The sequence below is a fragment of the Gorilla gorilla genome, chromosome 1 (genome assembly GCF_029281585.2).
Source record: "Gorilla gorilla gorilla isolate KB3781 chromosome 1, NHGRI_mGorGor1-v2.1_pri, whole genome shotgun sequence".
NCBI lineage: Eukaryota > Metazoa > Chordata > Mammalia > Primates > Hominidae > Gorilla > Gorilla gorilla.
In genome coordinates this window covers 76150770-76178668 of record NC_073224.2, presented here as the reverse complement: position 1 = coordinate 76178668, position 27899 = coordinate 76150770, and the positions used below count along the sequence as shown (strand labels likewise).

The 27899-nt window shown below is 39.5% G+C and overlaps 1 protein-coding gene across 1 annotated transcript in view; it reads left to right on the top strand.

Moving 5' to 3' along the window:
• The first annotated feature begins 4139 nt into the window (after positions 1 to 4139).
• XPR1 (xenotropic and polytropic retrovirus receptor 1) overlaps positions 4140 to 27899 on the top strand; it is a 245606-nt gene continuing 221846 nt past the window's right edge. Inside the window, exon 1 of the mRNA XM_031012573.3 lies at positions 4140 to 4426. Coding sequence (XP_030868433.1) covers positions 4358 to 4426 — 69 coding nt within the window. The 5' untranslated portion in view covers positions 4140 to 4357. The remainder of the gene's footprint in view (positions 4427 to 27899) is intronic.

The following is a 27899-nucleotide window of genomic DNA, read 5'->3' as shown; positions in this document are numbered from 1 at the left end:
CCTGCCCTAGTCCATCCTTCACACTGCTGACAGATGTTTTTGAGGGGTTACCAATTTTTATGTTAAATCAGGGGCCAGTCATTATGTTCAGTGTTTTATATGCAGAATCTCATTTAATTCTCCAAACAACTTGTGAGGGAGGTGTGATAATACCCATTTAAGAGAGGAGGAAACTGGGGCTTTAAGAGCTAGTGCACTTTGCCGAAGGTCACATAGTTTGTAAATGCCAGAGTTGGGATTTTAATTCAGGCCTGTTTACTCCCAGAGCTAGTGCTCAAAACCAGGAAGCTACACTAGCCTGCTTTTCCAAACTTAAGTTAGTCACTCACTGCTTAACCTTCTTCAAAGACCTCACACTGCCTATGCCGTCAGGAACTATTCCTTCACAATCTTGTTGCAACTTAACTATATTTCCTACAACTTTACTCCATGTGGCCTCCTGTTTCCTTCTTCCTTCTCCCTCTGTTGGCCTCTTTTCCTTTGTTCCTTCAACCTTTATTGAATGCCTGAGTGCCAGGCACTGTGCTAAATTGGAGAAAACAAGAGACGAGCAGTTTATCTTCAAGGACCTCATAGTCTGATACAAACTATTATTGACAATACAGTAAGGGGAGTGCACTCAGGCAATGTGGGACCCAGACTGGGAAGACAAGGGACAGGAGCAGGGAGAGTGTATTAGTCCGTTTTCATGCTGCTAATAAAGACATACCCAAGACTAGATAACTTATAAAGGAAAAGAGGTTTAATGGACTCACAGTTCCACATGGCTAGGGAGGCTTCACAATCATGGTGGAATGTGAAGAAGGAGCAAAGGCACGTCTTATGTGGCAGCAGGCAAGAGAGTATGTGCAGGGGAGCTGCCCTTTATAAAACCATCAGATCTCATGAGACTTATCCACTATCACAAGAACAGCATGGGAAAACCTGCCTCCATGATTCAATTACTTGCCACCAGGTCCCTCCCAAGACATATGGGGATTATGGGAACTAAGATTCAAGATAAGATTTGGGTGGGGACACAGCCAAACTGTATCAGACCGTTTCTTTGAGAGGGGGCATTCGGCTGCCTTAAAGGATACTCTGGTCAGAAAATTTCTCGTCATTCTTTAACAATTCTGACTTTGCCTTTTGCCTTAGGGAATCTTTGGGGTGTCTTTTTCCCTGTCAGATGATTGACTAAGACTGGATTTCAAAATCAGCTTCTCTGATCCTTGGATGTTTGTTTCTTTACACATACGTCAATTATAGCATGTATCGCACTGTAGTCTAAGAGCTATTGGTCTATCTGCCCATCTTTTTTTTTTTTTGTTTGAGAGAGAGAGTCTTGCTCTGTCTCCCAGGCTGGAGTGCAGTGGTGCAATCTCGGCTCACTGCAACCTCTGCCTCCTGAGTTCAAGTGATTCTCATGCCTCAGCCTCCTGAGTAGCTGGGATTGCAGGCATGTGCCACCAAGCCTGGATAATTTTTTCTTTTTTTTTTGTATTTTTAGTAGAGATGGGTTTTCACCATGTTGGCCAGGCTGGTCTTGAACTCCTGACCTCAAATGATCCACCCACCTCGGCCTCTCAAAGTGCTGGGATTACAGGTGTGAACCGTCACGCCTGGCCCCATCTTTTTGACTAAATTGTGATTTCCTCCAAGGAAAAAACAGAGTCTTAATTTATTTTTGAACGGTCCTTCATTCCTAAAGTGACATAACTGGAATATCATAGGTCTCAATAAAGTTTTGTTAAATGAAGGGTTGCTTGCCTATTCACAAAAGAAAGTATAAGTCAGGGGGCTCTTCTGATTTCAGAGTAAATAAGAGAGTCGGTGTTCCATAAATACTAAGTATTTGATGGTTCTATCAGTAAAATATCCAAAAATAATGCTGGGAATGAGGAAATGTATTTATTTATTTATTTTGAGACGGGGTCTTGCTCTGTTACCCAGGCTGGAGTGCAGTGGTGCAATCTTGGCTCACTGCAACCTCCACCTCCCGGGTTCAAGTGATTCTCTCACCTTAGCCTCCTGAGTAGCTGGGACTACAGGTGTGCACTGCCATGCCTGGCTAATTTTTGTATGTTTAGTAGAGATGGGGTTTCCCCATGTTGGGCAGGCTGGTCTTGAACTCCTGACCTCAGGTGATCCTCCCGCCTCGGCCTCCCAAAGTGCTGGGATTACAGGCGTGAGTTACTGTGCCTGGCAGGAAATTTATTATTAAATCTACTTCTGTGGATAAATTAAATTGTCATGTCCTGGGTGGCAGGGCTCTGGATCAGGCATGAGAAAAATCAAGAACTTTAGAGCTAGTTTTGAGGGTTTCCTTACTTTCTTGGGTTGGGCTACGGTTCCAGAATTTTGTGCACAATTAAGGCATAGACGTACGGTGCTGCTGGGAGCAGTGTGCCATGGTCCACCAGGGTTGCTACTAAGAATTTCCCATTCTAGTCCATGACTGGCTAAAGGCAGGAATCTCTTTTGTAGCTGTCCCTGGTTCCCTTTTCCCAGGCACAACATTCAGCCATTTCCTTTCTGTGGTCTCGCCTCCTTCCTGGTAGCACACACATTCCTTTTTGCCTGTTTCTTTCTCCTGGCAAGGTTTACCTCCAGCAGAGGGGAATCTTTATGGTGAGCAGACGGAGGTCTGAGGTGACAGGAGTCCTCACTCTTCTTTCTTTCTTTTTTTGACCTTGATTACCCTTTCACCAGAGGTTAAGGCTTTTATACAGAAAAAGCCAGAAAGACTCATAGTCTATGCCTATTTTCCATCTTGTGTCATCCCTCTCCTGGGGAAATGATTGCAGAATCCCTATTGGCATGAATTAAGGGGAAGAGAAAGGGGAAAAAAGTACATGGAGAAAAAAAGACAACAGCAGAGAATGATATCTCAGAGTACTGCTCCAGGCATAGCAGTTCCCTAGTAAATCTTGAAATCTCATCAAAATTGTGAGGGTTAGGCTGAGCAAGGTGGCTCATGCCTGTAATTCCAGCACTTTAGGAGGCCTAGGTGGGAGGACTGTTTTAGCTCAGGAGCTCAAGACCAGCCTGGGCAACATAGCAAGACCCACATCTCTCCCAAAAATAAACAAAAAAATTAGTTGGGCATAATGGCATGTGCCTGTAGTCCCAGCTACTCAGGGGGCTGAGGTGGGAGGATGGCTCACAAACCTATGTGAGGTAAGGCTGCAGTGAACCATGATGGTGTGACTGCACTCCAGCCTGGGCAACAAAGCGAGACCAAAAAAAAAAAAAATGTTAGAATCAAGGGACAAAGTACATGTAAGAGGTTTAGAATAGTACTTGGTACTGGAACAGTGAGTGCTCAATAAATTATTGTTAGGTCTCCTCCACCCAGGGCAGGACCTGGGTTTCTGTCCTGAATTGGGACTTCCAAGACAATCACTCCCACACTCAATGTAGTACAGAGCTCTGTGAGTGATCTCTGCCCATGTTCCCCAGGGACACTTCAGCCTGGGTGCTGGGCCTGTTTCTGGTTTTACTGGGGTGGGCTTAGAGCTGTACTTCTACGGGGTTCTCTTTCCTCTCAACGTTGGTTTCCCTCCCAACCCTCACCCCCAACCCCAGGAAGCTCAGTTTACAAGTGGGGTCGGTACCCTCATTTGGTGTTTTTATTGGCTTTTCTGATAGCCCCGGGACTAGACAATTACATTGAAATTCAGAAGCAGCATGCACTTTTTGGCACTGATGTCTTTAATTAAATTCAATAAGCATTTATTGAGCACCTAGAGTGTGTAAAATACTGTTCCTTTAACCTAGAGTGTGTAAAATACTGTTCCTTTAAATACATTTAGTCCTGAACTGTTTTAGCTTCTTAGTTTGGATTAGTGCTGATCCATTTCTTAAAGGTTTTATGAAGCATAAATATCAAAATGGAAAAATATTTGCACAGTTCTTTGTAAATATAAACGTCTTGTGTGGATTATTGTTGCTACAGTATTAATATTAATTGCAGTAACAACACTGCTGCTTCCCAGACAGGCGGTACAGAGCAGCTGTAGGCCAACAGGAGCCAGACTGAAGAGGTCCGGGGAGGTGCCTCCAGCACGTACGGCCCACAAGGGGCGGAGTCTTAAGAAACGTACCCAAGCCCCACCCCTTACAGCACCCCCTTCGTCAGGGCGGTGCAGGCGGTTACCATGGCGATGACGTCCAGAGGGCGGGGAGGGGCGGGGCTATGGAGAGGAGGAGGAAGATGGCGGGCGGGCTGCTCTGAAGAGACCTCGGCGGCGGCGGAGGAGGAGAGAAGCGCAGCGCCGCGCCGCGCCGGGGCCCATGTGGGGAGGAGTCGGAGTCGCTGTTGCCGCCGCCGCCTGTAGCTGCTGGACCCGAGTGGGAGTGAGGGGGAAACGGCAGGATGAAGTTCGCCGAGCACCTCTCCGCGCACATCACTCCCGAGTGGAGGAAGCAATACATCCAGTATGAGGTACCGGCACGGCTGGGGTGTGGGAGGACTCGGAGGGGCCACCATCTCGCCAGTCCTGACGTCCACCGCCGCCTTCCGCTTCAGCTGGCTCCCTGTGCCCGGGCAGACTTTGACCCGCTGCCGCGGGGAGCCACTGCGGCATCCCCGCCGCGGCCGGCCGCCTCCCGGCTCCGCTGTCCTTCCCCTCCCCCGCAGCCCCGCTGCCGCCGGGGTAACGGATATGCAGGCGGAGGGCCGGGAGGAAAGGCGCTGCCCGGGCCGGGGCCGGGGCCGGGGAACGGTGGGAGGGTGAGCTGCAGGTGGGGGAGTCACGGTGCGAGGGCAGCCCCGGGTCGCGGCTGTTCCGCGCTAATCCCCTTCTCCCCACTCGCCCTGACCTCTCGTCCCCACCCTGGGCGAGCGCCCCCTCGCCAAGGTTAGGTCTTGTTTCTCTCTCTACACCTCTCACCAAGGAATCCTTGTCTTCCAAGAGAAGCCCCTCCAGTGATTTCCTTCATTCCAAAGAGCCCTTCGGCTTTTTCCCACTTGCCCACTGTTGACAAAGGGTTTGTAACGGGGTTGAAACTTGACTTAAGTGTGTATCACATATGTAGTGGTTATAGTTTTTGTAAACACGTTGTAATCAACTATTCTGCTTTGATAATAAGACTCTTTTTACTGATTGCATGAAGTCTACAGAGTAATAACATCTTTGTTTTTGCCTCTTGTTTTGGAATGGAGGGAAGAGAAAGGAGACAAGAGAATTATTAACATTTTTTTATTTTCTGCTAAGTTTTTGCTAGCTGGGGAGAAAATTAGTATATTGTAAACAATATACCTTACCTGTGTATTACAGAAATCATGCTCCCCTTTCCCTCCCAATTTCTGTGCTAACACTCCTGGAAGGTATTTAATAGATAATAAGGAACCTTACATTAATAAAGGGAAAAATAAAGATAATGAACCCATTTATATGTTCAGAAGACAAGATACCTAAGAGGCTTTAAGCATTGCAATAGGTTATTCTCAGTAGCTGGCAATTCAGCTCCTGGATAGAGAAAGACAGACTTATCTGTAACCTCCAGGAATTCACATCTGTTTTGTGTGCAGGAACAAAGAATATAAAATGAATATGAACACACATAACTTAGCTAGATTTTATGAATTAAACTATTTTAGTTCTCCATTTAATTTTTATATAAGTTTAATGATAGGAGGTTTGGGCAATAGCAGTGAATGTATTTATTCATATAGCCATTGTAATAATTGAAGAAGACAGGGAAAGAGATGCAGGTAGGTTAAACAGAATCTTGAATATTGTGAAATAAATTCACTTGCAACCTAGAGTATTTCATTATTGCTAGAAATGAAAGGCCTATAATTATTAATGCTTTATTGTCACTCAATTTCTTATAGTATTTTGTGGCCATGTTTTGTAAGAATGAGTGAAATAAGGGACTAACATTTCAGCCTGCATAGTTGATTTATTGTTTCTAATAACATTTAGTTTTAAAACCTTGGCTAGAGTCCAAGTGATGGTTTTTATTGAAAGAAGGATATTGGTCTTTCATCTTTCTAGTAGTAATTTTCAGCACCACTGCCAGTTCTTCATAGAGGCACAGGATAGGAGCATGCTGAAGCACATCTCATATTTGTTATATAGCATGGAATGCTTTGGGCAGAAGTAATAGTGGCTGGATGTATGCCATGATTCATTTTAGGTATTTCAACACTTAACTATTTCATGGAATTGTATTAATTTGCAATATCTGGGGCTGGAAGGAGAAGCGTACGATTTAGTTTGAAAATGCAACCCTCTTAATTTGTAATGTCAGTTTTGTGGCTGGAGAACCACAGTGATTCTGGGACTCCTCATTCACATAGTCCACTTGGATACTGTTCCTAAATGTTTACTGTAGGTTGGTCACAGAGGGGCAAAATTCCTGAGATTATGTTGTGTCTGCATTATCTTTCTCAGGGCAGTTATAAATTATGTTTTGAAAAATTCGTTTATTGTGGATAATTGAAATTTGATTCTGCGGAGAGTTCCTACTATATGGCTCCTGTCCTAGATAAACTCATTGTTTGGTGGACAAAATTAAATGAGGCGCACTTTTCTTTGTAAGTTGGAATCAACCAATATTTTATAGGGTTGGAATCTTTGTTTTGTGTGTTGTTTCTGAAGAGTTGGTGCTATTCCTTTAAAAGTAATAGAGAGATGTAAATAAGAGTCTTTAGAGTCCAGGAATTTTAGCAGTTTAAAACTTTGGGGAAAAAGGACATCCATAAAAATTCGCTAGAGAAAAGGACCTTTTCATAATGAATTAAATTGTAGTTTCTCATATGAAGATGATGCTCTTAAAATGCTATCAGTAGAACAGATGCTGGGATTTGTTTTTCAAGCACTGGTGGTGAAATTTTGGTATTTTACCCTTGGTTTCTAGCCTAGGGTGCTTTCTAGTATCGTGAATCAATGTGAACTGTTCAGCTTCTTTGGTTTTTGTGTCATTTTGCTATATTAAATATTACTTGAAATAAGCAGAGAATTAGAATCTGAAAATTTTGTTTTACATCTATAATTATATTTAATTATATATAATATGTATATATCGTAGCACAGTAAATACTAGTTTTTGTATGTGTTAGCCATGAGACCTGGGGACAATCTTTTTTGCCTTTCCCGGGCTCGCTCTTCTTCCATAAAGTAAGTATATAGGGCCAGAGCTTTTCAAGGTCCATTATAGGTCATGTTTTTGATTTAACTTTTAATGGCTTTTATTCCTTGAGCTGATAAAATTATTAATGATAATAACCCATCAATATCCTGAAAATTATTATATTTTTTAATTTAAAAATAAGTTGTGGTGTTCATAGATTCAGTCTTCATAGGCAGAATAATAAAGCATAAAATAATAGACCAACATGGAGAAGCCATATAAAGAAAATCTCTTCAATCCATTTGTAAGTAGTTTGTGCAAAGAATAAACACAAACAAGCCGAGACTATTCCTGTTTCCAGTAATCTGTTTGAGTATAAATTTTGACATGTAAAATAGAACACCGGTAAATCTTTGTAAGAGCTTTTTTAAAATTTAGAATTAGTGACTATATATTTTAAAGCTCTGCAATTGATTAATCAAAATTAACTGAGACTGGTTTCAACCAAATAGACTAATATGACCATGTTAATATTTTGCAGAATATTAGCAGAAGAAGCAAATATATTTGGTGCCTTGGGCTGCTGACTTTCCCTAGGGCCTTGTGTTTCTTTGGTTTCTCAGGACCCAGGAATGATTTTTTCCAGTGTATCCTTTGTTTTGTAATAAAATAACAAGGTTTCTAAATTACAGGATTTTAGAGCTAAAAGGGAATTTAAAGATTATCTACCTTGTTTTTCCAGGCAAGGAAACTAAGGTCCAGAGGGGTTAAGCCACTTGTTTAGGAATATGTGTATATGTCTCTTGAGCATGTGTAAGCATTGAGAGTCAGGTCACACTGTGTGATCCTGATGAAACCGTTTCTTCTTTTAGCTAAGAAACATCTAAGTTTCTTTAATGTTAGAGAATTGGACTTGATTTCTAAGCTCACAACCCCCGTATTATTTAAGGACTCATCCAGCTCTAAAATTCTGTGTTTTTTGATGGTTTTATTATGTTTGGTATATGAAGAGGACAGAACTTAACAGGACTATTAATAGCATCCTTTAAAATTAATAATAGCCTTTCAAAAATTTTTGATATTTTGATCTGTGAATAAGATGTTAACCCAGTGAAACTCTCTTATTTAACTTAAAAAGGGATGACGATGAATTAATTTTTTATTGCAGGATTTTGGAAAGGAGAGGTTCTGCATGAACTACACTTCCATTATATTCAGGTATAAGGAGACATTACCATAACATTATTAACGATTTTCATTTATAGAACTCTCCCATGGGAACACTTGTGTTACAGGCTTCAGTTTCCCAAAGGTATTATGTTGATTAGGTAGGTTTAACTTGAGTTGCTGCAACTTGTTTGAAATATCCAGTTTGGCCACCCGATGGGGCACTAACCACACTTTTTCTTTCAGACACTTTTGTAAATCAAAGTATAGTATAGTGTATTTAAGATAACACTTGTAAATGATTGCGTCAATGAGATGGTTGGCATTTACAAATGTTTCTTAAGTGAGTGAATGAATGTTGTAAAGACAGGAAGCTATAACTATTCTTTATCATCTTTAAGTGTGTCAGCGTGAGTATCCTGGAAAGATTATACTTGTCCATTTATCCTGAAGGTTGGTTTTGGATCAGCTTTTGGGTGAAGGCCCAGATCATAAGAACCTAAGAATCTTATTTGACCTGGGGTGACCATGGAAACTTAGTCCTAGCTTCAAATTCAGTCCTAATCTGGGAAGCATTTAAGAGAATGATTGAGTGGTGCTGGGTAAGGATTTCAGGTATATTTGAGTTGTAGGCCCCAAAGGAGTGTGCCCGAAACTCCCATGGAGTAAAGAGAAGACAGTATTAGAAAAGTAAGGGGGCTGGACACGGTGGCTCACGCCTGTAATCCCAGCACTTTGGGAGGCCGAGGCAGGCGGATCACTTGAGGTCAAGAGATCGAGACCATTCTGGCCAACATGGTGAAACCCCATCTCTACTAAAAATACAAAAATTAGCTGAGTGTGGTGGTGCATGCCTGTAGTCCCACCTACGCGGGAAACTGAGGCAGGAGAATCGATTGAACCAGGGAGGCGGAGGTTGCAGTGAGCCGAGATTGTGCCACTGCACTCCAGCCTGGCAACAGAGTAAGACTTCATCTCAAAAAAAAAAAAAAAAAAAAAAAAGAAAAGAAAAGTAAGGGAAGACAGAACTGTTAATTTTACTTATTTTTATGCATAAGAAAAGGAAGAAATACAATTTTACTAGTATTTAATAAATGGATTGGTGCAGTACCCCTGCTAAGGAGGTCATGCACAGGTATACTGAGGAAAACAGAAGGATTGCCAGTGGCTTTTTCACTTGTTTGTTCACTTTGGCAGATAATCATTAATCCAGTTATGGGTGCATAGTTAAATGAATCTATAAATTATTATCTAGTTTTAGCCAAATCAACCGCTAGGAAATAGACATGTCTTAAAAAGACTCCTGTAAAGATTCCATAACAGTAATACCAATAATGCAAGCACAAGTGAACAACAAGAAAATGACAACAGAGCTGAGGTTTCTCCTTCTAGTACTAGCTTTTTGGCAGCCAAATTACAGATAAAAACAATGACACTTTAGTAGACTTGACAAGAAGTTCGCCAAAAATTTAAAAATTATTAAGCTAATTCTTTTTTCTTTTTCCTGAGACAGAGTCTTGCTCTCACCCAGGCTGGAGTGCAGTGGCCTGATCTCAGCTCACTACAAGCTCCGTCTCCCGGGTTCAAGCCATTCTTGTGCCTCAGCTTCCCAAGTAGCTGGCATTACAGGCGCGCGCAACTACACCCAGCTAATTTTTGTATTTTTAGTAGAGACAGGGCTTCACCTTGTTGTCCAGGCTGGTCTTGAACTCCTGTTCTCACGTGATCCGCCTGCCTCAGCCTCCCAAAGTGCTGGGATTACAGGCATGAGCCACCACTCCTGGCCTAAGCTAACTCTTTGAAGTAAGGTTTTACATCTACTGTCAGTCACAATGAACTTGACTGTAAGTGTATATATTATGAGTATTCTGCCTTTGTAAGGTCTGTTTTTTCAGTTTATAGCTATTATAATTAAGTTTCAAAATCAAACGAATCCTGAACTTTGAACTGGACCTTTGAAACACTGTATCATAAAATGTTAAATGAAGATTTTATTTATTTAAAAAACTTTTTTGTTTTTTTAATGAAGATTAAAAAAATAAAACTTTTCAGTTATGTTCTCTAAAAGCATTGTTGTTGATAATTTCTTAGATCAAAAATATTTTTGTACTGTTCATAAATGAAAGGTAGAAATTATTTCATCCTTGTGTCATCTTTTTAAAACTTCTATTTTAAACAATTTTGTTTTACATTGTACACAGATACAGATGGGTATAATTAATAAATAAATATGCATATATTGGAGATACATAATAAAACTTTTTTTAAATAGGGATTTGACATAATAAAAGTTTGGAAGACTTTGCCCAACTTGTACGGATTAACCACAGCTGGTTTGTGGGTTGCCTGGTATTGAGGTGGCCTTTGGGAATGAGAGAGTGTCAGAATTCACCAGGGTTCTTGCTCAGTGTATTTGCCTTTTCAGGTCTTTCCTTATCTAGTAAAAGCTAAAAGAAGCCAGCAGAGAAAGCTCATGAACAAATACCTTACAAATCATTCGTTCATTCCACAACTTTATAGAAGTCTTCCTTTGCTATAGGCTGATTTGTCATTAAATGCTAGCTTTCAGTGCCTTAAAAATAACAGAAAAAAACCAAAACACACACACCCCAAATTTGTGTGTATGTGTGTATTTGGTTTTGTATTTCAGTCAACACAGTATTTTTAAAATTAAAAAGTGGTGTAGAAAGGGAAGACTGAAGATTGAGGACTTGGAACATGGATATAAATTTGAATTACTTTTGTATAAATTTGTGTTACTTTTGTAATACAAATAAATCTTCTACTACTTTATACTTTTGTATAAATTTGGATTACTTTTGTAACTTAAGTTATATTCCTTTAAAGTCTTAGTTGTTTACTCAGACTGATATTTAGTCACCTGTTTCTTCCCATCACCAAGCAAGTGTGGTATGTATAGGGACTGATCAGAAAATGTTTTAAAAATTAGGCTGGGCACGGTGGCTCACACCTGTAATCCCAGTACTTTGGGAGGCCAAGGCAGGCAGATCGCCTGAGATCAGGAGTTCGAGACCAGCCTGGCCAACATGGTGAAACCCCATTTCTACTAAAAATACAAAAATTAGCTGGGTGTGGTGGCGTGTGCCTGCTACTTGGGAGGCTGAGGCACAAGACTTGCTTGAACCCAGGAGGCGGAGGTTGCAGTGAGCTGAGATAGCACCACTGCACTCCAGCCTGGGTGACAGAGTGAGACACTGTCTGAAAAAAAAAACCAAAAACCCTTTAAAAATTGTTTATTTGCTAGGGAGTCAAAGGAAAATATAATTAATCTATTGTAAACATAACTTAAAATTTTCATAATCTCTATAACAAGAGGCTTAATATATTGATTAAGAAAGCATAGTCATCTTTTATTAATTGAGGATGACCTGCTGTATTAGAAAGACCTTGGACCAGAAATCAGATATAAATCCTAAAATCCAGTTCTATCATTGATTATTCGTAAATAACTAGTGAACAAGTGATTTTTTTCAAGATTGAAGGACTGGATTTTAATCGTAGAGAAAAGTGAGAAGTTTTTAGGTTATTTTTATGTTAGTTACTTATCTAGGCTAAATTTGTTAAAGTTGTAATTCATAGAGTAATCCATGTGCTTTGTGGGCTTTTTTTATACCTTAGAGTAGTGGTTCTCAAACTTTTTGGTCTCAGGACCACTTGAAACTCTTAACAGTTATTGAGGATTCCAGTGTACATTGATACATATACTGTATTAGAAGTTTGAAGATAGCCTGAAAAAAGGTTCTCTAGTCTTATCAAACATGGAAGAGGATAAAGGAGTTCCTTGGGTGAGGAGTGTCTGGTATCTGCCCCACAGCAAGGACAATAGAGAAAAGAAAGTTGGCTTCCCTGGATCTCATGTGATCCCTAATTCTACTCTCCTTTCTTTAAATTGAATTAGCAGAAGTGTGGTAAGCTTGTCATTAAGGAGAAAGGAATTAACATTTATTGAGCAGTTAGGAACCAGGTGTCAGCTGTTTTACATATGTTATCTCAATGTTCACAATAGTTTTGTAAGATAGATGATTTATTATCTCCATTTTACTGATGAGGAAACCCAGGCTTAGAGAGATCAGTAATTTGCTTAAGGCTCTATACTTAGTAAGTGAATGGAACCAGAATTTGAAATTAAATCAAATCAGACTGTGGAGCTGTTGCTTTTATATGGAAATTGTAAATAACAGCAGTGGTGGTAGTAGTGGCAATAACAGCAGCTGTTATTTTTTGAGCGCTTACTGTATCAGGCACTGTGGTAAGTTCTTTAAAAACGCCTCTTATAGCGTAGGTTGTTAGCTCCGTTTCTAGATGGTGGAGACTGAATCTTGGAGCCATTAGGTAACTGATTATGTTGATAGTAATTGTGGATAGCTAATTGTGGAGATTGTAAGAGCCCATGCTCTTAATTCCTATGGCGTACTGTTTTATGAAAAATGAATAAATCCATCCACTTAAGCATGCATTCATTTAGGCCTGGTCTGACCTGTTCTTAGGCACCACTGACCTTTCTACAGCCCAGTGAAATAATGGCGGGTCTATTTTTAGTCCCAGGTCTTAGTCTGCATAGTTTGGAGATAGTAGAGTGTGGTCTGTAGGATAGTGTTCACCTCTGTTAAATTATATTTCCCTCAAGGTTATCAGTGTAACTATTACTGGACAGCCAGCTGGTAAATAAAGGAACTTACGAAGATGAATCAGAAGAGAAAGGTAAGGAGATAAGGTGATAAGGGTAAAAAGAGGAGGACAAAAGTGGACAGCTGTTTGCTATGCTACAGTTTTGGTGTTTGGCTTCTGGATCATAAATCATGGAATGTTAGACTTGTAAGGAACTTTAAAGATTATTTAGCTCAACTTCCTTTTTTACCCAAATGGGAAAAGAGGTTAAGTGATTCAGGTTATATGGTTTTGTTCATAGCTGAGTTAACACAATCACCCTGATTCATTTTATTGCTCATTATTTTATATAATATGCTAGTATATTAATAACACATAGAAAAAAACTCTGAAGCCAGTCTACCTAAGTTTATATTCCAGCTCCACCAACATACTAGTTGAGTGACTTCAGGCAAGTCAGTTAACCTTTTTGTGCTTCAGTTTCCTCATCTGTAAAACAGGGATAATAATAGTACTTACAGGATTGTTGTGAGGATTAAATGAGTTAAAAATATGAAAAGTGTTTAGAACAATACCTGGCACATAGTAACAGCAATAAATTTCCTATTAAAATTATTTCTTCTGCAGAGCTCAACAATACTAAATAATGTTTGGCTAATATTATTTTTGACTGGGAAAGTGAGACTCAAAGCTTGTTCCTCCAGGTTTGTCCAGTTTAGGTTTTCATGGAAAATGGCTTTGTTGATTTTTTGCTAATATTTTTCTTAATAAATCACTCTTAACCTTTTTGTACAGAGTAAGAAAACCAGGTGAGAACAATTATGTGGCTGTGAGGTAAGTTAGTTCTCTTGTAACTTGTGTTCATCTCAGTTATAGACTGTGTCTGTATATTTGTTTTTAGAATTGAGGTGATATTTGCATGTGTTATTAAGTATGTCTGAATGGCTTAAGTGAGTTGCTTGAGTTTTTAGTGGGTATCTGATTTTAGTTCTTTTCAATTTTCTAGTGAAAATTTAGTTTTTAATCTTTTTCAGAGTTGAAAGAGACCTTCTCAACCCCTCTGTTTTACAAATGAATAAATTGAGAGCAGAGATGCCAAGATACCTGGTCAGAGTCTCATGACTAGCTAATAGCAGAGCCTGATATAAGAATATTGGCCTTCTGCTTACTGCTGTATCTTGTTAAGGCTTATCATTGCTGTATAAACATTGCTTTGAAATTTTAAGAATGAAGTTTCTTTGTAAGAGTCAGTAGGGATTTAAATGTTCTTGTTAATGATTACTCAGATACTCTGCATTAATACATTTATCTGTATCTAATCCATTAGATTCCATTAACAACCTGAAATAGTTCTTGCAAATGCCAATTAAAAGACTGGGTAAATTAATGATGTTATTATTTACCCAACAACAAGAAAGTTAGGCATTGCCCTATTTAGTTATGGTCACAAGTGGAAACCTATCTTGAGTGAGGAGATAGGACCGAGGAATTATGCTGAGGCTTGAGGGGTCAGGTAACAATGAAAGCAAGACTCAGGAAGGTTTAGAAATGAATTGGCCTCGTTCCTCTGTAACATTTTAATGTTAGCACAGGTTACATGTGTTACCTGTACATGCAGAGTGTATCCTTTACCTGTAACCCAAATTGCCAAGCCAAAGTCAGAGCATATTTGGGTAGAGAAGATAAGAATATGAATGAAACCAGTTTACTAAGTATACATGACTGTCCCCTTTCTTTTAAAAAAAAAAAAAAATAAAACAATAATGAGGATAATAACAACAGCTCATGTTTGTTGAGTGCTCTAGTGTGCCAGGCATTTTACATTTAATCCTTACCTTCTAAGGTAGGTTTTGTTATCCCCATTATAAGAAGATACTGAGTCTGAGATGAAATAGATTGCCCAAGGTCATGTAGCTAGGGAGTGGTAGAACCAGAATTCAGACACAGGTATGACACAGATATTTCAGACGCTGAATTCTTAACTTGGTATTATGCTGTCAGGTAATATAATAAGTAAGACTTAGTTCCTGCCTTAGAGGAGTTCTTAATTTGGGTGGTCTCCTAATCACAGTATGTACTGTGATTATGTTATAGAGGAATGACCAATTGATTTTGCTCTAGAGCATAAAGACATTTATCTTGGAAGGATCTGCAGAGGTGGTGTTTGAACTGGGTACTAGAGATTGAATATGATGTTAACACATAGTGAAGAGGGGAAAGGGTACCTGGGGAAATCTAGGAGTTAGAGTAATAGAGAACAGAGACAAAGATGAGTGGAAGTATCCAAACATAGTTAATGCAATCTGGTTTAGTTAGATATGTTGAAGAGCTGGTAAAGTGAAGTTGGGAAGGTGAGCTGGGAGGGATGAAAGAGTGAAGGGTGTGTAATACCATTCTAAGAAGTTTAAACATTTTCCTGGTATGAAGCATTAAGGATTTTAAAGAAGAGATTGGGAGAGGGGTTAGTTCAAAGTGAGGTGTGTAATCTAGATCTTGGAGGATACTTTGGAGAGTGCAAGACCAAAGACAGGAAAACCAAACAGCATAGCCAAGGATAATGAAGGCTTGAATTAATACCTTATTTAGTCAATCTTAATATGTGCTTTTTTTCACATTTTAACATCTGAAATCAGGGCATGTCTCATAATTAATGCTATGCCATAGTTTAATTGGCAGACATTTTTCCATTCTTAGAAGCACATAAAATAATGGTGTATGTTATTATTAGTGGCATTCTAGATTTGATGAAATACAACAGTAATAGCATAACATTCACTGAATGCCTACTATTTGTCAGACAGAGTAGTAGATACTTGTCAGTGTCCATCATCTAGCACAGTGTGTTTGTCACATTTAGCAACTCACATATTTGTTGAATGAATTATCTCATGTGATCCTTACAGCAGGCCTGTTGACATAGGTGTTTAGCCCATTTTATAAGAAAATAGAGTCTCATATTTAAGTAATTGTCCAAAGTCAAACAGCTAGTTAATGGTGGAGTTAAGATAATGAACCTAGGTCTGCCTTACTTCAGATTCCATTTTTTTATCACTATGGATGCTCTGTGGTTCCACTGAGATAGGAAGAGGGTTGAAGAAGAAGAGTGGATTTGAAATTTGGTAGAACTATTAGGACTTTCACTGAAGGGATAAATAAATGCTGATGGAGTTCAAGTAGAAGGTGCATTTGAGGTCACTGTGTTGCTTGGGAACACCATTTGACTGGCTGCCAAGAAGCGTCTTAGAATGTCTTTACTCTGATGAATTCGGTGTGGCCCACGTTCTCATCAGAATTTGGTCTTTTCCATAACTCTGGATTGATGGGGCTTGGGCAATAGTATATAACTAAGTGATTGATTGAATGATATTAAGCTCACATGGGAGTGATGTGTAAACATCTGGGTGGCAAATTACTAATTTACAACGAGAAATGTACCTAATGTTCACATTCTAGGCTAAAATACGTTTTTCCTCTCACCAAGCTGTGAAGGGAGATAATAATAACTAGAAGGTGGCTGGCTGATTATATACTATAATTAGAAAGAGAGAGTTAATGATGCATTTATTTAATGCTGTTAGGCCAGTGTCCCACAGTGTTTAAATGGGTCAGGTCCTCGGGTAGGGGTGTCTTCTTCCTGGATTATGCTTATATGTGCTGCCATTGTTTTGAGACTTTCCTTTTCCTATACTTTTAATGTTGACTCTCCCTCTTCTGATTTACTTTTTTTTTTTTTAAGATAACGTTAATACTACTGATACTGGTCTGTGACTTTTTTTTTTAACTTTGCATCTATCTTCTGATCTATTGTGTGTGAAGTTTAGAGTTTAGTTGGATTCCAACAGACTAATTTGAATTCGGATCTCATTATTTATTAGATGTAAGGACCTCTCTGAGCCTTAGATTCTACCTGTAAAACAGTGGAAATATCTTTCTCAGTAATTACGATGTTGAGATAGTATGTATGTAAAACACCTAGCCTGTATGTTACAGGCCAGTGGTTCCCAACCTTTTTGGCACCAGGGACCGGTTTTGTGGAAGACAGTTTTTCCACATACCAGGGGGAGGGGGAGTGGTTTTGGGATGATTCAAGCATGTTACGTTTATTGTGCACTTTATTTTTATTATATTTACATTGTAGTATATAATGAAATAATTATACAACTCAACATAATGTAGAATCACTGGGAAGCAGCGCTTGTTTTCCTGCAACTAGATGGTCCCATCTGGGGCTGAGGGGAGACAGTGACACACAAAGTGTGTTGCTTATGTTCAGTGTACTCCGTAATCTGGTTTTGGTTGCTGTCATTGCAGAAAACCTGCTTCACAAAGATAGGAAGTTGGAAATGGAAGCAGGCTTTTCAGTGCTTTTGTGATAATCTCAGGACATTCTGCCTTGACTTGAATCCAGAATGTGTGGAAATTTGAAGTTGTCTCAGACACACTTTTAAGTCCACCGTCATTTGTGATCTCAAGCAGTTGCTCTTCTAGCATGGACAAAGCCAGTTCACCTGGTTTATTCACAAATAGATTGCGGATCCATTCTTTCCCAGTTTGGGGGTCTTTTGTAGTTGGGGGGTAATGCTTAAATTCTTTGGAAAGCTGAGATAGGTGATCATGCACCAGCTGGGAGAAAGAAGGCCCTGGCTCAGTCTCTTTCAAAATCTCTGCTAATGTTCGAAACATGTCAGAAATCTCAGTGTTCACTTGTCGCTCCCATAATTCCAGTTTGGCTTTGAATGCAGCCACTTTATCTGCCGACTTGATCACAGTTGTCCATCTCTCCTGAAGTGACAGATTGAGTTTGTTGAGCAGGTTGAATGTGTCACACAAGTTAAGTTTTGCGACCCATTCTGTGTCACAGAAATATGCTGCTAGTGGTGACTGCTTTTCTGAAATCTCTGGAGCGGCTCTTGAAACTAAAAAACTCTGGCCAGTGATCTACCTTTAGAAAGCCCTCTCACTAAGAGAAGGTGTGTGTGCTCTGCATCCATCTCCTCACAGAGCTGTGCAAACAGATGTGAGTTAAGGGCATGTACTTTAATGTTAATAATTTTAGTCACATCTTGCAAAATATTGTTCAGGCAACATTTTTCAGCTAGCCAGCATTTCTCTGTGGATGACACAGTACATAGACTCAACATTTGGAAGTGACCTCTTTGACCCGAGCAGTGAAACCAGAAAGCCGTCCAGTCATGGCAGCTGCTCTGTCCATGCATATACCAACATAAAATGACCAATTCAGTTTTCCTGATATTTAATGATTCAAAAACTTGAATAGTTCTGCAGCTGTGGTGTTGGTTGGCAACAAAAGTGCACATAATATATCCTTATGTATATTCTCCTGAAAACATGTAACACAAAAACAAGCATTGTTGCCTTGTTGTTAACATCGGTAGACTTGTCAACCTGGATTCCATACCACGGTTCCCATTAATGCTAACAATTGTGCCTCTGTATCCTCTGCTATTTCATCCATTCGTCTAGTTACAGTGCAAGCCAAAAGAGGAACACATGCCACCTTTTGAACTGCAGCCTCTCCGTAAAGGTCATGACAAATGTCCTTAGCAGCAGACACGATCAACTCTTCACCAATAGTAAAGGGCTTCTTAGCTTTATCAGTGTGGTTACCCACTAAGAATGATGCTCTCAGTACAGACACATTTGATGAAGTGGTGGCTTTCAATAACTGCTTCTGTTCTTCATGTTCATGTTTTTTTTTTTTTCTTTCGAAAAAGACTTGTCTTTTAATGTAGGGTGCTTGGTCTCCAGGTGATGAAGTAGTTTTGAAGGTTTCATGGCTTTCTTGGATAGCTGGTCACCACATATACAAAGCTGGCTTGGAGAATATGAATCACCTGTTGCAATGAACCTATTATTTAAGTAGGAGCCTTGGTATTTTCTTTTAAATGCAGCTTTTTTTTTTTTTGGCAGTCTTAGAATCATCTGCTGTCTCATCATTGGGTCTTTTCCCCTATTCAAAGAAGCTCTCTGCTCACATTTGTTTTTTACTCATTTTGGCTAGGGTTAGCTTGTGGGCTTACCGAAACTGTGACTGAGACAAGTGCGCAGTGCAGGAAAGAGGTGTGGGTGGAAGTAGTAAATAAAATAATGGGTGGGCCATGCATGGACTGAAATAAGTGTTGGATTCTGACTTACAGCCTGCCACCAGATGCAGCTGTACAATTGATGTACATCAATCCTCTTGCTACTATAAAGCCTGCCACAAGATGCAGCTTAATTGTCACTTACCACTCACTGGTAGGGTGGTAGGGTTTTGATAAGAGTTTGTAAGCAATTGATTTATTATGGTCTTTGTGCAGTCAAACCACTCTGCTAATGTTAATCTGTATTTGCAGCTGCTTCACAGCACTAGCATCACTGCCTCAGCTCCACCTCAGATCATTAGGCATTAGATTCTCATAAGGAGCAGCAACCTAGATCCCTCGCATGCGCAGTTCACAATAGGGTTCACCCTCCTATAAGACTCTAATGGCACTGCTGATCTGACAGGAGGCAGAGCTCTGGCCATAATGTGAGCAATGGGGAGCCGCTGTAAATATGGATGAAACTTCGCTTGCTCGCTTGCCCACTGCTCACCTCCTGCTTTACACTACTGTAGATTTTATATAAACATTGTACAGTTAGCCTACACTAAATTCATAAAAATTGTGCTTTAACATTATGATGGCTACAACAGTTGTGACTTTACTAAGGCAATAGGAATTTTTCAGTTGTATTATAATCTTATGAGACCACTGTTGTATATGTGGTCTGTTGTTGACCAAAACGTCGTTATGCTGTGCATGACTATTTTATTATCAAACTAGGCCAGGCGCTTGACTACTGTAGGTTTTGTCATTGTCATTCTTCTTCGTTGCGTTCTAAGGAAAGCAGCCTTGGCAACTGTCTGAGTAGGCAAGCTTTAGAATATAGCACTAGCCAGGCTGGGCATCGTGGCTCACACTTGTAATCCCAGCATTTTGGGAAGCCAAGGTGGGTGGATCACCTGAGGCCGGGAGTTTGAGACCAGCCTGGCCCAACATGGTGAAACCCCATCTCTACTGAAAATACAAAAATGAGCCGGGGTATGGTGGTGCATGTCTGTAATCCCAGCTACTCCAGAGGCTGAGGCACGAGAATTGCTTGAACCCAGGATGTGGAGGTTGCAGTGAGCCGAGATCACCCCACTGCGCTCCAGCCTGGGTGACAGAGTGAGACTCTTATCTGCAAAAAAAAAAAAAAAAAAAAAAAGGAAAAAGAATATGGCAGTAGCCAGTAGATCTTTCTGCAGTGTAGGTGTTCTATATCTGCATTGTCCAATATGTGGCCACTAGTCAGATGTGGTTGTTTAGCATTTGAAATTTGGTTAGATAGACCAAGGACCTGAATATTTAATTTTAGTTTACTAAAATTAAAAAATTTTACTTTTGATGGCAACATGTGGGTAGTGGCTATTGCTCAGCTCCAAAACTTTCACTAAGTCATGGCAAAAAGGACAAATTATTGTAATTCAGTTTCCTTTCATTGCTGTATGTATGTATATGTGTATATATATGTATTTGTGTGTATATCTCTCATTTTAGGATTTTCTGAGAATTTGTAGCAGCAGAGGTTAAGGTTCTAGGTCTGTCTCTGCCATTAAGTGGCAGTGCCTGTTTAGCTGCACTATGTGAGAGTCTCTCATTTCTGAAATGTAGGATAGTGTTTTTCAAAGATTGGTTCACTGCCCATGTGCATCAGAATTACCTGGGCTGCTTCTAAAAATACAGAAATGCAAATATGTGGACCCCACTAAATATCTATAGAAAGTAGAATTTCTGGGAGTTCAAACCTGAGAAATCTGATTTTTTGTTTTTGAGATGAAGTCTCACTCTATTGCCCAGGCTGGAGTGCAGTAGCACAGTCTCAGCTCACTGCAACCTCCACCTCCTGGGTTCAAGCGATTCCCCTGCCTCAGCCTCCTGAGTAGCTGTGATTACAGGTGCACACCACCACACTCAGCTCATGTTTTGTATTTTCAGTAGAGATGGGGTTTCACCATGTGGCCCAGGCTGGTCTCAGACTCCTGACCCCAGGTGATCCACCCAGCTCGGCCTCCCAAAGTGCTGGAATTACAGGTGTAAGCCACTGCGCCCAGCCAGAAATCTGATTTTTAAAATTGTTTTCTATAAATTCATGAGACGATTCTGATTACTATAGTGATTACATCTGTTCCTTTCATCTCTGATAATTTTTGACATCTCTGATAATAATATTTTAGCTATTTGTTATTTAGTTTATGTATGTATTTTTTGCAGTTAACATCTTTTTGGGGGACTTATGCACTGGGTTCCTGAAAATTACATTGCATTTCTCACAATTTTCAGATGTTTGTGGGAGGAGTATAAATCCTTGTTTGTGAAACTAATCCCCAAGAGCATTTTCTGGTGCAAGCTAATAGCCATTTAGTATTTTGATTAAAAAGTTAAAGATGCAGGCCAGGCGCAGTGGCTCACGCTTGTAATCCCAGCACTTTGGGAGGCTGAGGCGGGCGGATCACGAGGTCAGGTGATCGAGACCATCCTGCCTAAGACAGTGAAACCCCATCTCTACTAAAAATACAAAAAAAAAAAAATTATCCGGGCATGGTGGCGGGCGCCTGTAGTCCCAGTTACTTGGGAGGCTGAGGCACGAGAATGGTGTGAACCCGGAGGCGGAGCTTGCAGTGAGCCGAGATCGCGCCACTGCACTCCAGCCTGGGCGACAGAGCGAGACTCTGTCTCAAAAAAACAAAACAAAACAAAACAAAACAAAGAATTGAAGATGCGTAACTAAATATTAAGTGCTTAACTTTAGAGGTCACTCTTGAATGATATATGCAAATGCTCTGTGTTGTGGACAGTCTGTGATTCATGTGTCATTGTTTAAATAATGGATATTTGGAACACACAACCAATATCCTAGTTTTCCTGCAGTTAGACTCTTTAAGTAAATATATTCCTAGTTGTGGGTGTTATGGAGTTAGATGGAGGAAGTGGGCTAGAGATCCTACTATTTAGTATGTAGACATATTTTCAATCTGTGTTTCTCATCTCTGCCTTCTGCTGAGTCTGGAGTGGTATCCCTGAGTCCTTCCTCCATCCTTTAATTAACTGCAGGCTCCTGGGTATAGTATAGCGAGGATGGAGGTGGTAGAGGTGGGAGTTGAGTGGACCTGTTAACTACTTCTTCGGCCAGTCCTCCTATATTTAGCCGTGTCCCCTTAACTCTCTACCTTCTCAAGTACCTGATACTTCCACTTCCTCAACACTTCTGGGGTTTAGGGGCTAGAATGGTTTGCTTCCTGTTGGTATCCCTTTTTGAAGGTGTTTCAGGTTTTCCATTTTGTGTGCAGTCAGTTTACTCTCTCTCTGCTGTCTTCTAAAAATTTATTAAAACCTCTTATCTGCTGCTGTCATCTTCCCATTATTTTTATTCTTAGAGTTTTATACTTAAAAAAAATTCCTCGATTGTCATTTTAGTGGGGTTTTGGGAAGGAAAGAAGATAAATGTATATAGTCAGTCTGTCATTTTTTACTGGAATATTTACCGCCGTCCCCCCAACTTTTTTTTTTCTTTCTTAGAGACAGGGGTTTTGCTTTGTTGCCCTGGCTGGAATGCAGTGGCACGATCATAGCTTACTGCAGTCTTGAACTCCTGAGCTGTAGGGATCCTCCTGCCTCAGCTTCCTGAGTAGCTGAGACTACAGGTGCACAGCACTATGCCTGGCTCCCCACACACTTTTTGATTAAACAGAGTTATTCGATCACCTGTATTAGTACTGTCACTAGCTAAATTTCTCAAATGAAAAGTACACATTTGTTGTCTCAATGCCCTTTACCTCTTAAAACCTGGAAAAATGTTAGCAAAAAGCAATTTATGTTGAGAATTCACCATGAGCTCTTTTTGTCGTTTCCAAAGGCCTATCCTTAACCTTCACTTTCATTGATACCTCTAGTAACAAGAGTGAGGAAGATAAGATAGAATCTTTAGGAATGAGAAGGGGTTCTTTGAGGATATGTGAGATCTATTCATATTTGAAGGCAGTAGAGAAAGTAGCTGAAATTAAATTTGTTGCAATTGAGCCTTTTTTTCATTTATTATCTGTGAGACCTTTAAACAGTGATTTTCTCTCTCTGAGTCTTAGTTTTCTTGTATATAAAATGGAGATAATATTTACTTTGTAACGTTGTGATAATTAGATATAATATTTGAAAGTGCTACAAGGGCCTGGCCCGTAGAATATGCTTTCTGATAAATTGTAGCTGTCAATTTCTATCATCATTAAAAATAAGCCACAGAAATAACTTTTTTTAAGTCAACAGATATTTATTTTAAGGTATTAGTACGCAGTCTTTTTTGCATAACAGGACCCCCTTTTGATGTCATAAAGTATCTTGGAAACTGAATGATAGTAGCTGGATATTTGGAATCCATTTCTTTTTTTTTTTTTGTGACCGAGTTTTGCTTTTGCCACCCAGGCTGGATCTCAGCTCACTGCAACCTCTGCCTCCTGGGTTCAAGCAATTCTCCTGCCTCAGCTTCACGAGTAGCTGGGATTACGGGCGCCCGCTACCACACCCGGCTAATTTGTGTATTTTTAGTAGAGGCGGGGTTTCACCATGTTGGCCAGGCTGGTCTCGAACTCCTGACCTCAGGTCATCTGCCCACCTCAGCCTCCCAAAGTGCTGGGATTACAGGTGTGAGCCACGCGCCTCGCCCGGAATCCATTTCTTAAACAACATTGTGATAAGATGAATGACTGTATTTCATGGATACTAAGAGGCACATTCCCCTGTTCCACATTTGAACATCTTTAACATTGGGATGCATCTTATGGATGTCACAGTTGAATTGGTAATGGTTTTTTTCTTAATGGTACATCAAGTAATGGTGACTCTTAAGTCATTAATGGTACTTAGATTTGATAAAATACAATAGTATTTTATTAGTATAACTATCTTCTTATATTTTGAAATACAGTAGTGTGTTTGTAGTGTATTAGCCTGCAGATAATGCCTAGTTTATTAAGGGCTTACAATATTTAAATTGTAGCCATGAAGTGATCTGGGACCCATGGATTAGAAATTATGTTTATAACCATATAGGAAATAACATTGTAGAACCTTTTGGTTCTACAAATGAGAAAGGACTTTGCATTTTGATATTTTATGAAACTGGAAATGCTCTAAAATAATTCAATAAAAATAACAATAGCTGACACTTAAATTAACTGATGTGCTGATTTTAGACATTTAGATCTTGCAATACAAAGCCTGTGCAGTTTACAAACATGTTTTGAACTGTACTAGAGCCTGTGGCCTATAAAAGTTGAAGTGACAGGCCAGGCGTGGTGGCTCACGCCTGTAATTTCAGCACTTTGGGAGGCCAAGGCGCGTGGATCACATGAGGTCCGTAGTTTGAGACCAGCCTGGTCAACATGGTGAAACCCTGTCTCTACTAAAAATACAAAAATTAGCCAGGTGTGGTGGCGGTCACCTGTAATCCTAGCTACTTGGGAGGCTGAGGCAGGAGAATTGCATTAACCTGGGAGGCGGAGGTTGCAGTGAGCTGAGATGGCGCCATTGCACTCCAGCCTAGGAGACAGAGAGCAAGACTCCATCTCCAGAAAAAAAGAAGGTTGAAATGACAGTGCTCTCTGCCCTCAGAGAATTTACAGCTATTACCACAATCAGGTAAGAATGAGCTATATAGATTTAATTTTTAGAAGAGAGCATTTTGTTAATCATCAGCTTTATTTTATTATCAGAATAGGATTGGTAGACAAAGAAGATGAAGACTTAGTCTTCTGTCTGATCTGCTCCAGCCTCCAGCCCAGGAGTGTGTCCATGTGACTTTCCAAGAGCATTTAGTGGAAATTAAATTACAGTGTTGGTAGCTTTGACATATGGGAATGTTATTTTATTGTTGTTAAATAAATCACTTATTTGAAATTGTAATATTTTCCTTTCCATACTTTTTATAAGAAATAAAGGTTTTAGCTCCTTTGATCAAGACAAACCAAAGATGTTGCATATGATGTAATAACATGTAAATTTTGTGGTATAAAATATTTTTCAAATCTAGCTTGATGTATGAATTATCTATTACTGGATAGCAGATTACCTCAAAACTTAGTGGCTTAAAACAATAATAAACATTTATTGTCTCACACAGTTTCTGTGTAGCATGCGTTTCGGAGCTGCTTACTTGGGTAATTCTGGCTTGGTATTTTGTGAGATTGCAGTCAAGATGTTAGCTGGGGCTGCAGTCATCTCAAGGCTTCACTGGTCTGGAGGATCCAATTCTAGGCTGACTCACTCAAATGGTTTGCAATTTGTGCTGGCTTTTCAAAAGGCCTCAGTTCTTCACCACTTGGACCTCTGCTTAGGACTGCTTGAATTTTTTCATGGCTAGCTTACCCCCAAGTGGGTGAACTAAGAGAGAACTAGATGAACAACACAGTGTCTTTTGTGACCTAGCCTTGGAAGTCATTCTCTTGTTATTTGTACAGTATTCTGATTGTACAGATACAAGGCTAACCTGTACAGGGTTAGCTTTACCTGTACAGGGCTAACCTGTATAATCAGTAGAATATTGTAGAGGTAAAAATCATTGGGAGGTGGAAGGTGATGTCATTTCAGAGGCTAGGGTCCGCCTGATATACAAATCTAATGGTATAGAAAAGTCTTGGAAATAAAAGGGGAAATATTGGAAAATTGAGAGGCCCAAAGTAAGAGGTAAATTTTAGAAAGTAAGATGGCACTTCAGATTAGTGGGCTATTCTGTTGTCTTTCTCAAAGAAGCATGGATTATAGAATGAGAAATACTTGGCAATTATTGGGCAAGGTGCAGTAGTCCCCCCCTTATCCACAGGGGATACATTCCAAGACCCCCAGTGGATGCCTAAAACCATGGATAATACTGAACTCCATATTAATACAATGATTGTTTCTATACATACATACCTATGATAAAGTTTAATAAATTAGGCACAATAAGAGATTAACAACAATTAATAATAAAATAGAACAATTAAAATAATACGCCAGAATCATCACTCTTGTACTTTGAGGCCATTACTGAGTAAAGTAATGGTTACTTTGAATATAAGCACTGCAAAAAAATACCGTTAACAGTTGATCTGGTAACTGCATTGACTACTAAGTGACTAATTGGTGGGTATCCTATATAGCGTGGATATACTACATGCTACTCAGAATGGTGTGAAATCTAAAACATGAATTATTTGCTTCTGGAATTTTCCACTTGTATTTTTGGACTTTGGTTGACCATGGGTAACTGAAACTGAGGAAAGCGAAACCTCGGATAAGGGGGTACTACTGTACTTTAATAACCTTTCTGAGTCTCAGATCTTCCAGTGGTAAAATGGGAATCGTTTACCTCAAAGAATTTTAAGTTTCTGTTAAAGTAGTGTGTTTAAAATATTCAGAACATTATCTGAGAGTAGGCATTCAATAAATGTTAACTATTATTAGTTTTACTATTGATAAGTATTTGTGGCCATCATGGTCTCAGCTCTCGTGTGTGGTCAGCCTAATATAACCTAGCTTCTGCCTCATCACTCTACTAAAACTACTTTCTTGCAAGTTGCTAGAGAGCAATAATCCTCAGATCTAATCACCTCTTCTCATCTTCTTTGATTCTAAGCAACTTTTAATATCTATTCCTTCTTGAAATGGTTGTCCCTGAAGGCTTTTTAAAAATTGTGGTAAAATATGCATAATATAAAATTTATCACCTTAATCATTTTTAAGTACAGTTCAGTGGCATTAAGTATTTTCATATTGTTGTGCAACCATCTCTACCATCCATCTCAATTCTTTTCATCTTGTAAAACCTAAACTCTTTCCTCTTAAACAACTCCCTATTTATTCCTCCCTCTAGTTCCTGGCAACCACCATTCTACTTTCAGCAGTCTTCATGATTTTGACTGCTCTAAGTACCTCATATAAGTAGAATCATACAGTATTTGTAATTTTGTGATGCCTTACATCACTTAGTGTAATGTCCTCAAGGTGCATCTATGTTGTGCATAATGTAGAATTTCTTTCCTTTTTAAGGCTGAATATTATTCTACTATATGAATATAATTGAAAGACGCTTGGGTTGCCTTCATGTTTAGCTATTGTGAATGCTAAAATATGAAGGCGAAATGTCTCTCTGTGTTCAAAGAGCTATTTGAACACAGGTGTACAAATATCTATCTGAGATCCTGGTTTCAGTACTTTTGGGTATATACTCAGAAGTATAATTGCTGGATCTTATAAAAAATCAAAATCTATAGTTTTGATTTTTTGAGGAACCACCATAGTGTTTTCCACAGCAGCTGTACCATTTTACATTTCCACCAACAGTGCACAATTTCTCCACATTTTTGCCAACACTTATTTCCTGTTCTTTTTTTTAAGTAGTAGCCATCCTATCAAATGAATATGGTATCTCATTGTAGTTTTGATATGCACTTCCCTAATGATTAGTGACGCTGAGCATCTTTTTATGTGGTTAGTTTGGTTATTTCTTCATTGGAGAAATAGCTGTTCAAGTCTTTTGTCCATTTTCGAATTGGATTGTTTTTTATTGTTGAGTTTTAGGAGTTCTCTATCTATTCTGGATATGAACCCCTTATCAGATATATGATTTGTAACTATTTTCTCCCATTCAATGGGTTGCTTTTCAATTGTGTTGATAGTCTCTCTCTCTTTTTTTTTTTTTTTTTTTTTTTTTGAGACAGGGTCTCATTCTGTCACCCAGGCTGAAGTGTGGTGGTGCGATCTTGGCTCACTGCAACCTCTGCCTCCTGGACTCAGCCTATCCTCCCACCTCAGCCTCCTGAGTAGCTGGGACTATAGTCGTGCACCTTCATACCTGGCTAAAATAGTGTCTTTTGATGTACAATTTTAAAAAATTTTCATGAAGTCCAGTTTGTCTATTTTTGTTCTTGTTGCCTATGCCTTTGGTGTCTTATGCTAGATCCAGTATTGTGAAACTTTTGTCCTGTG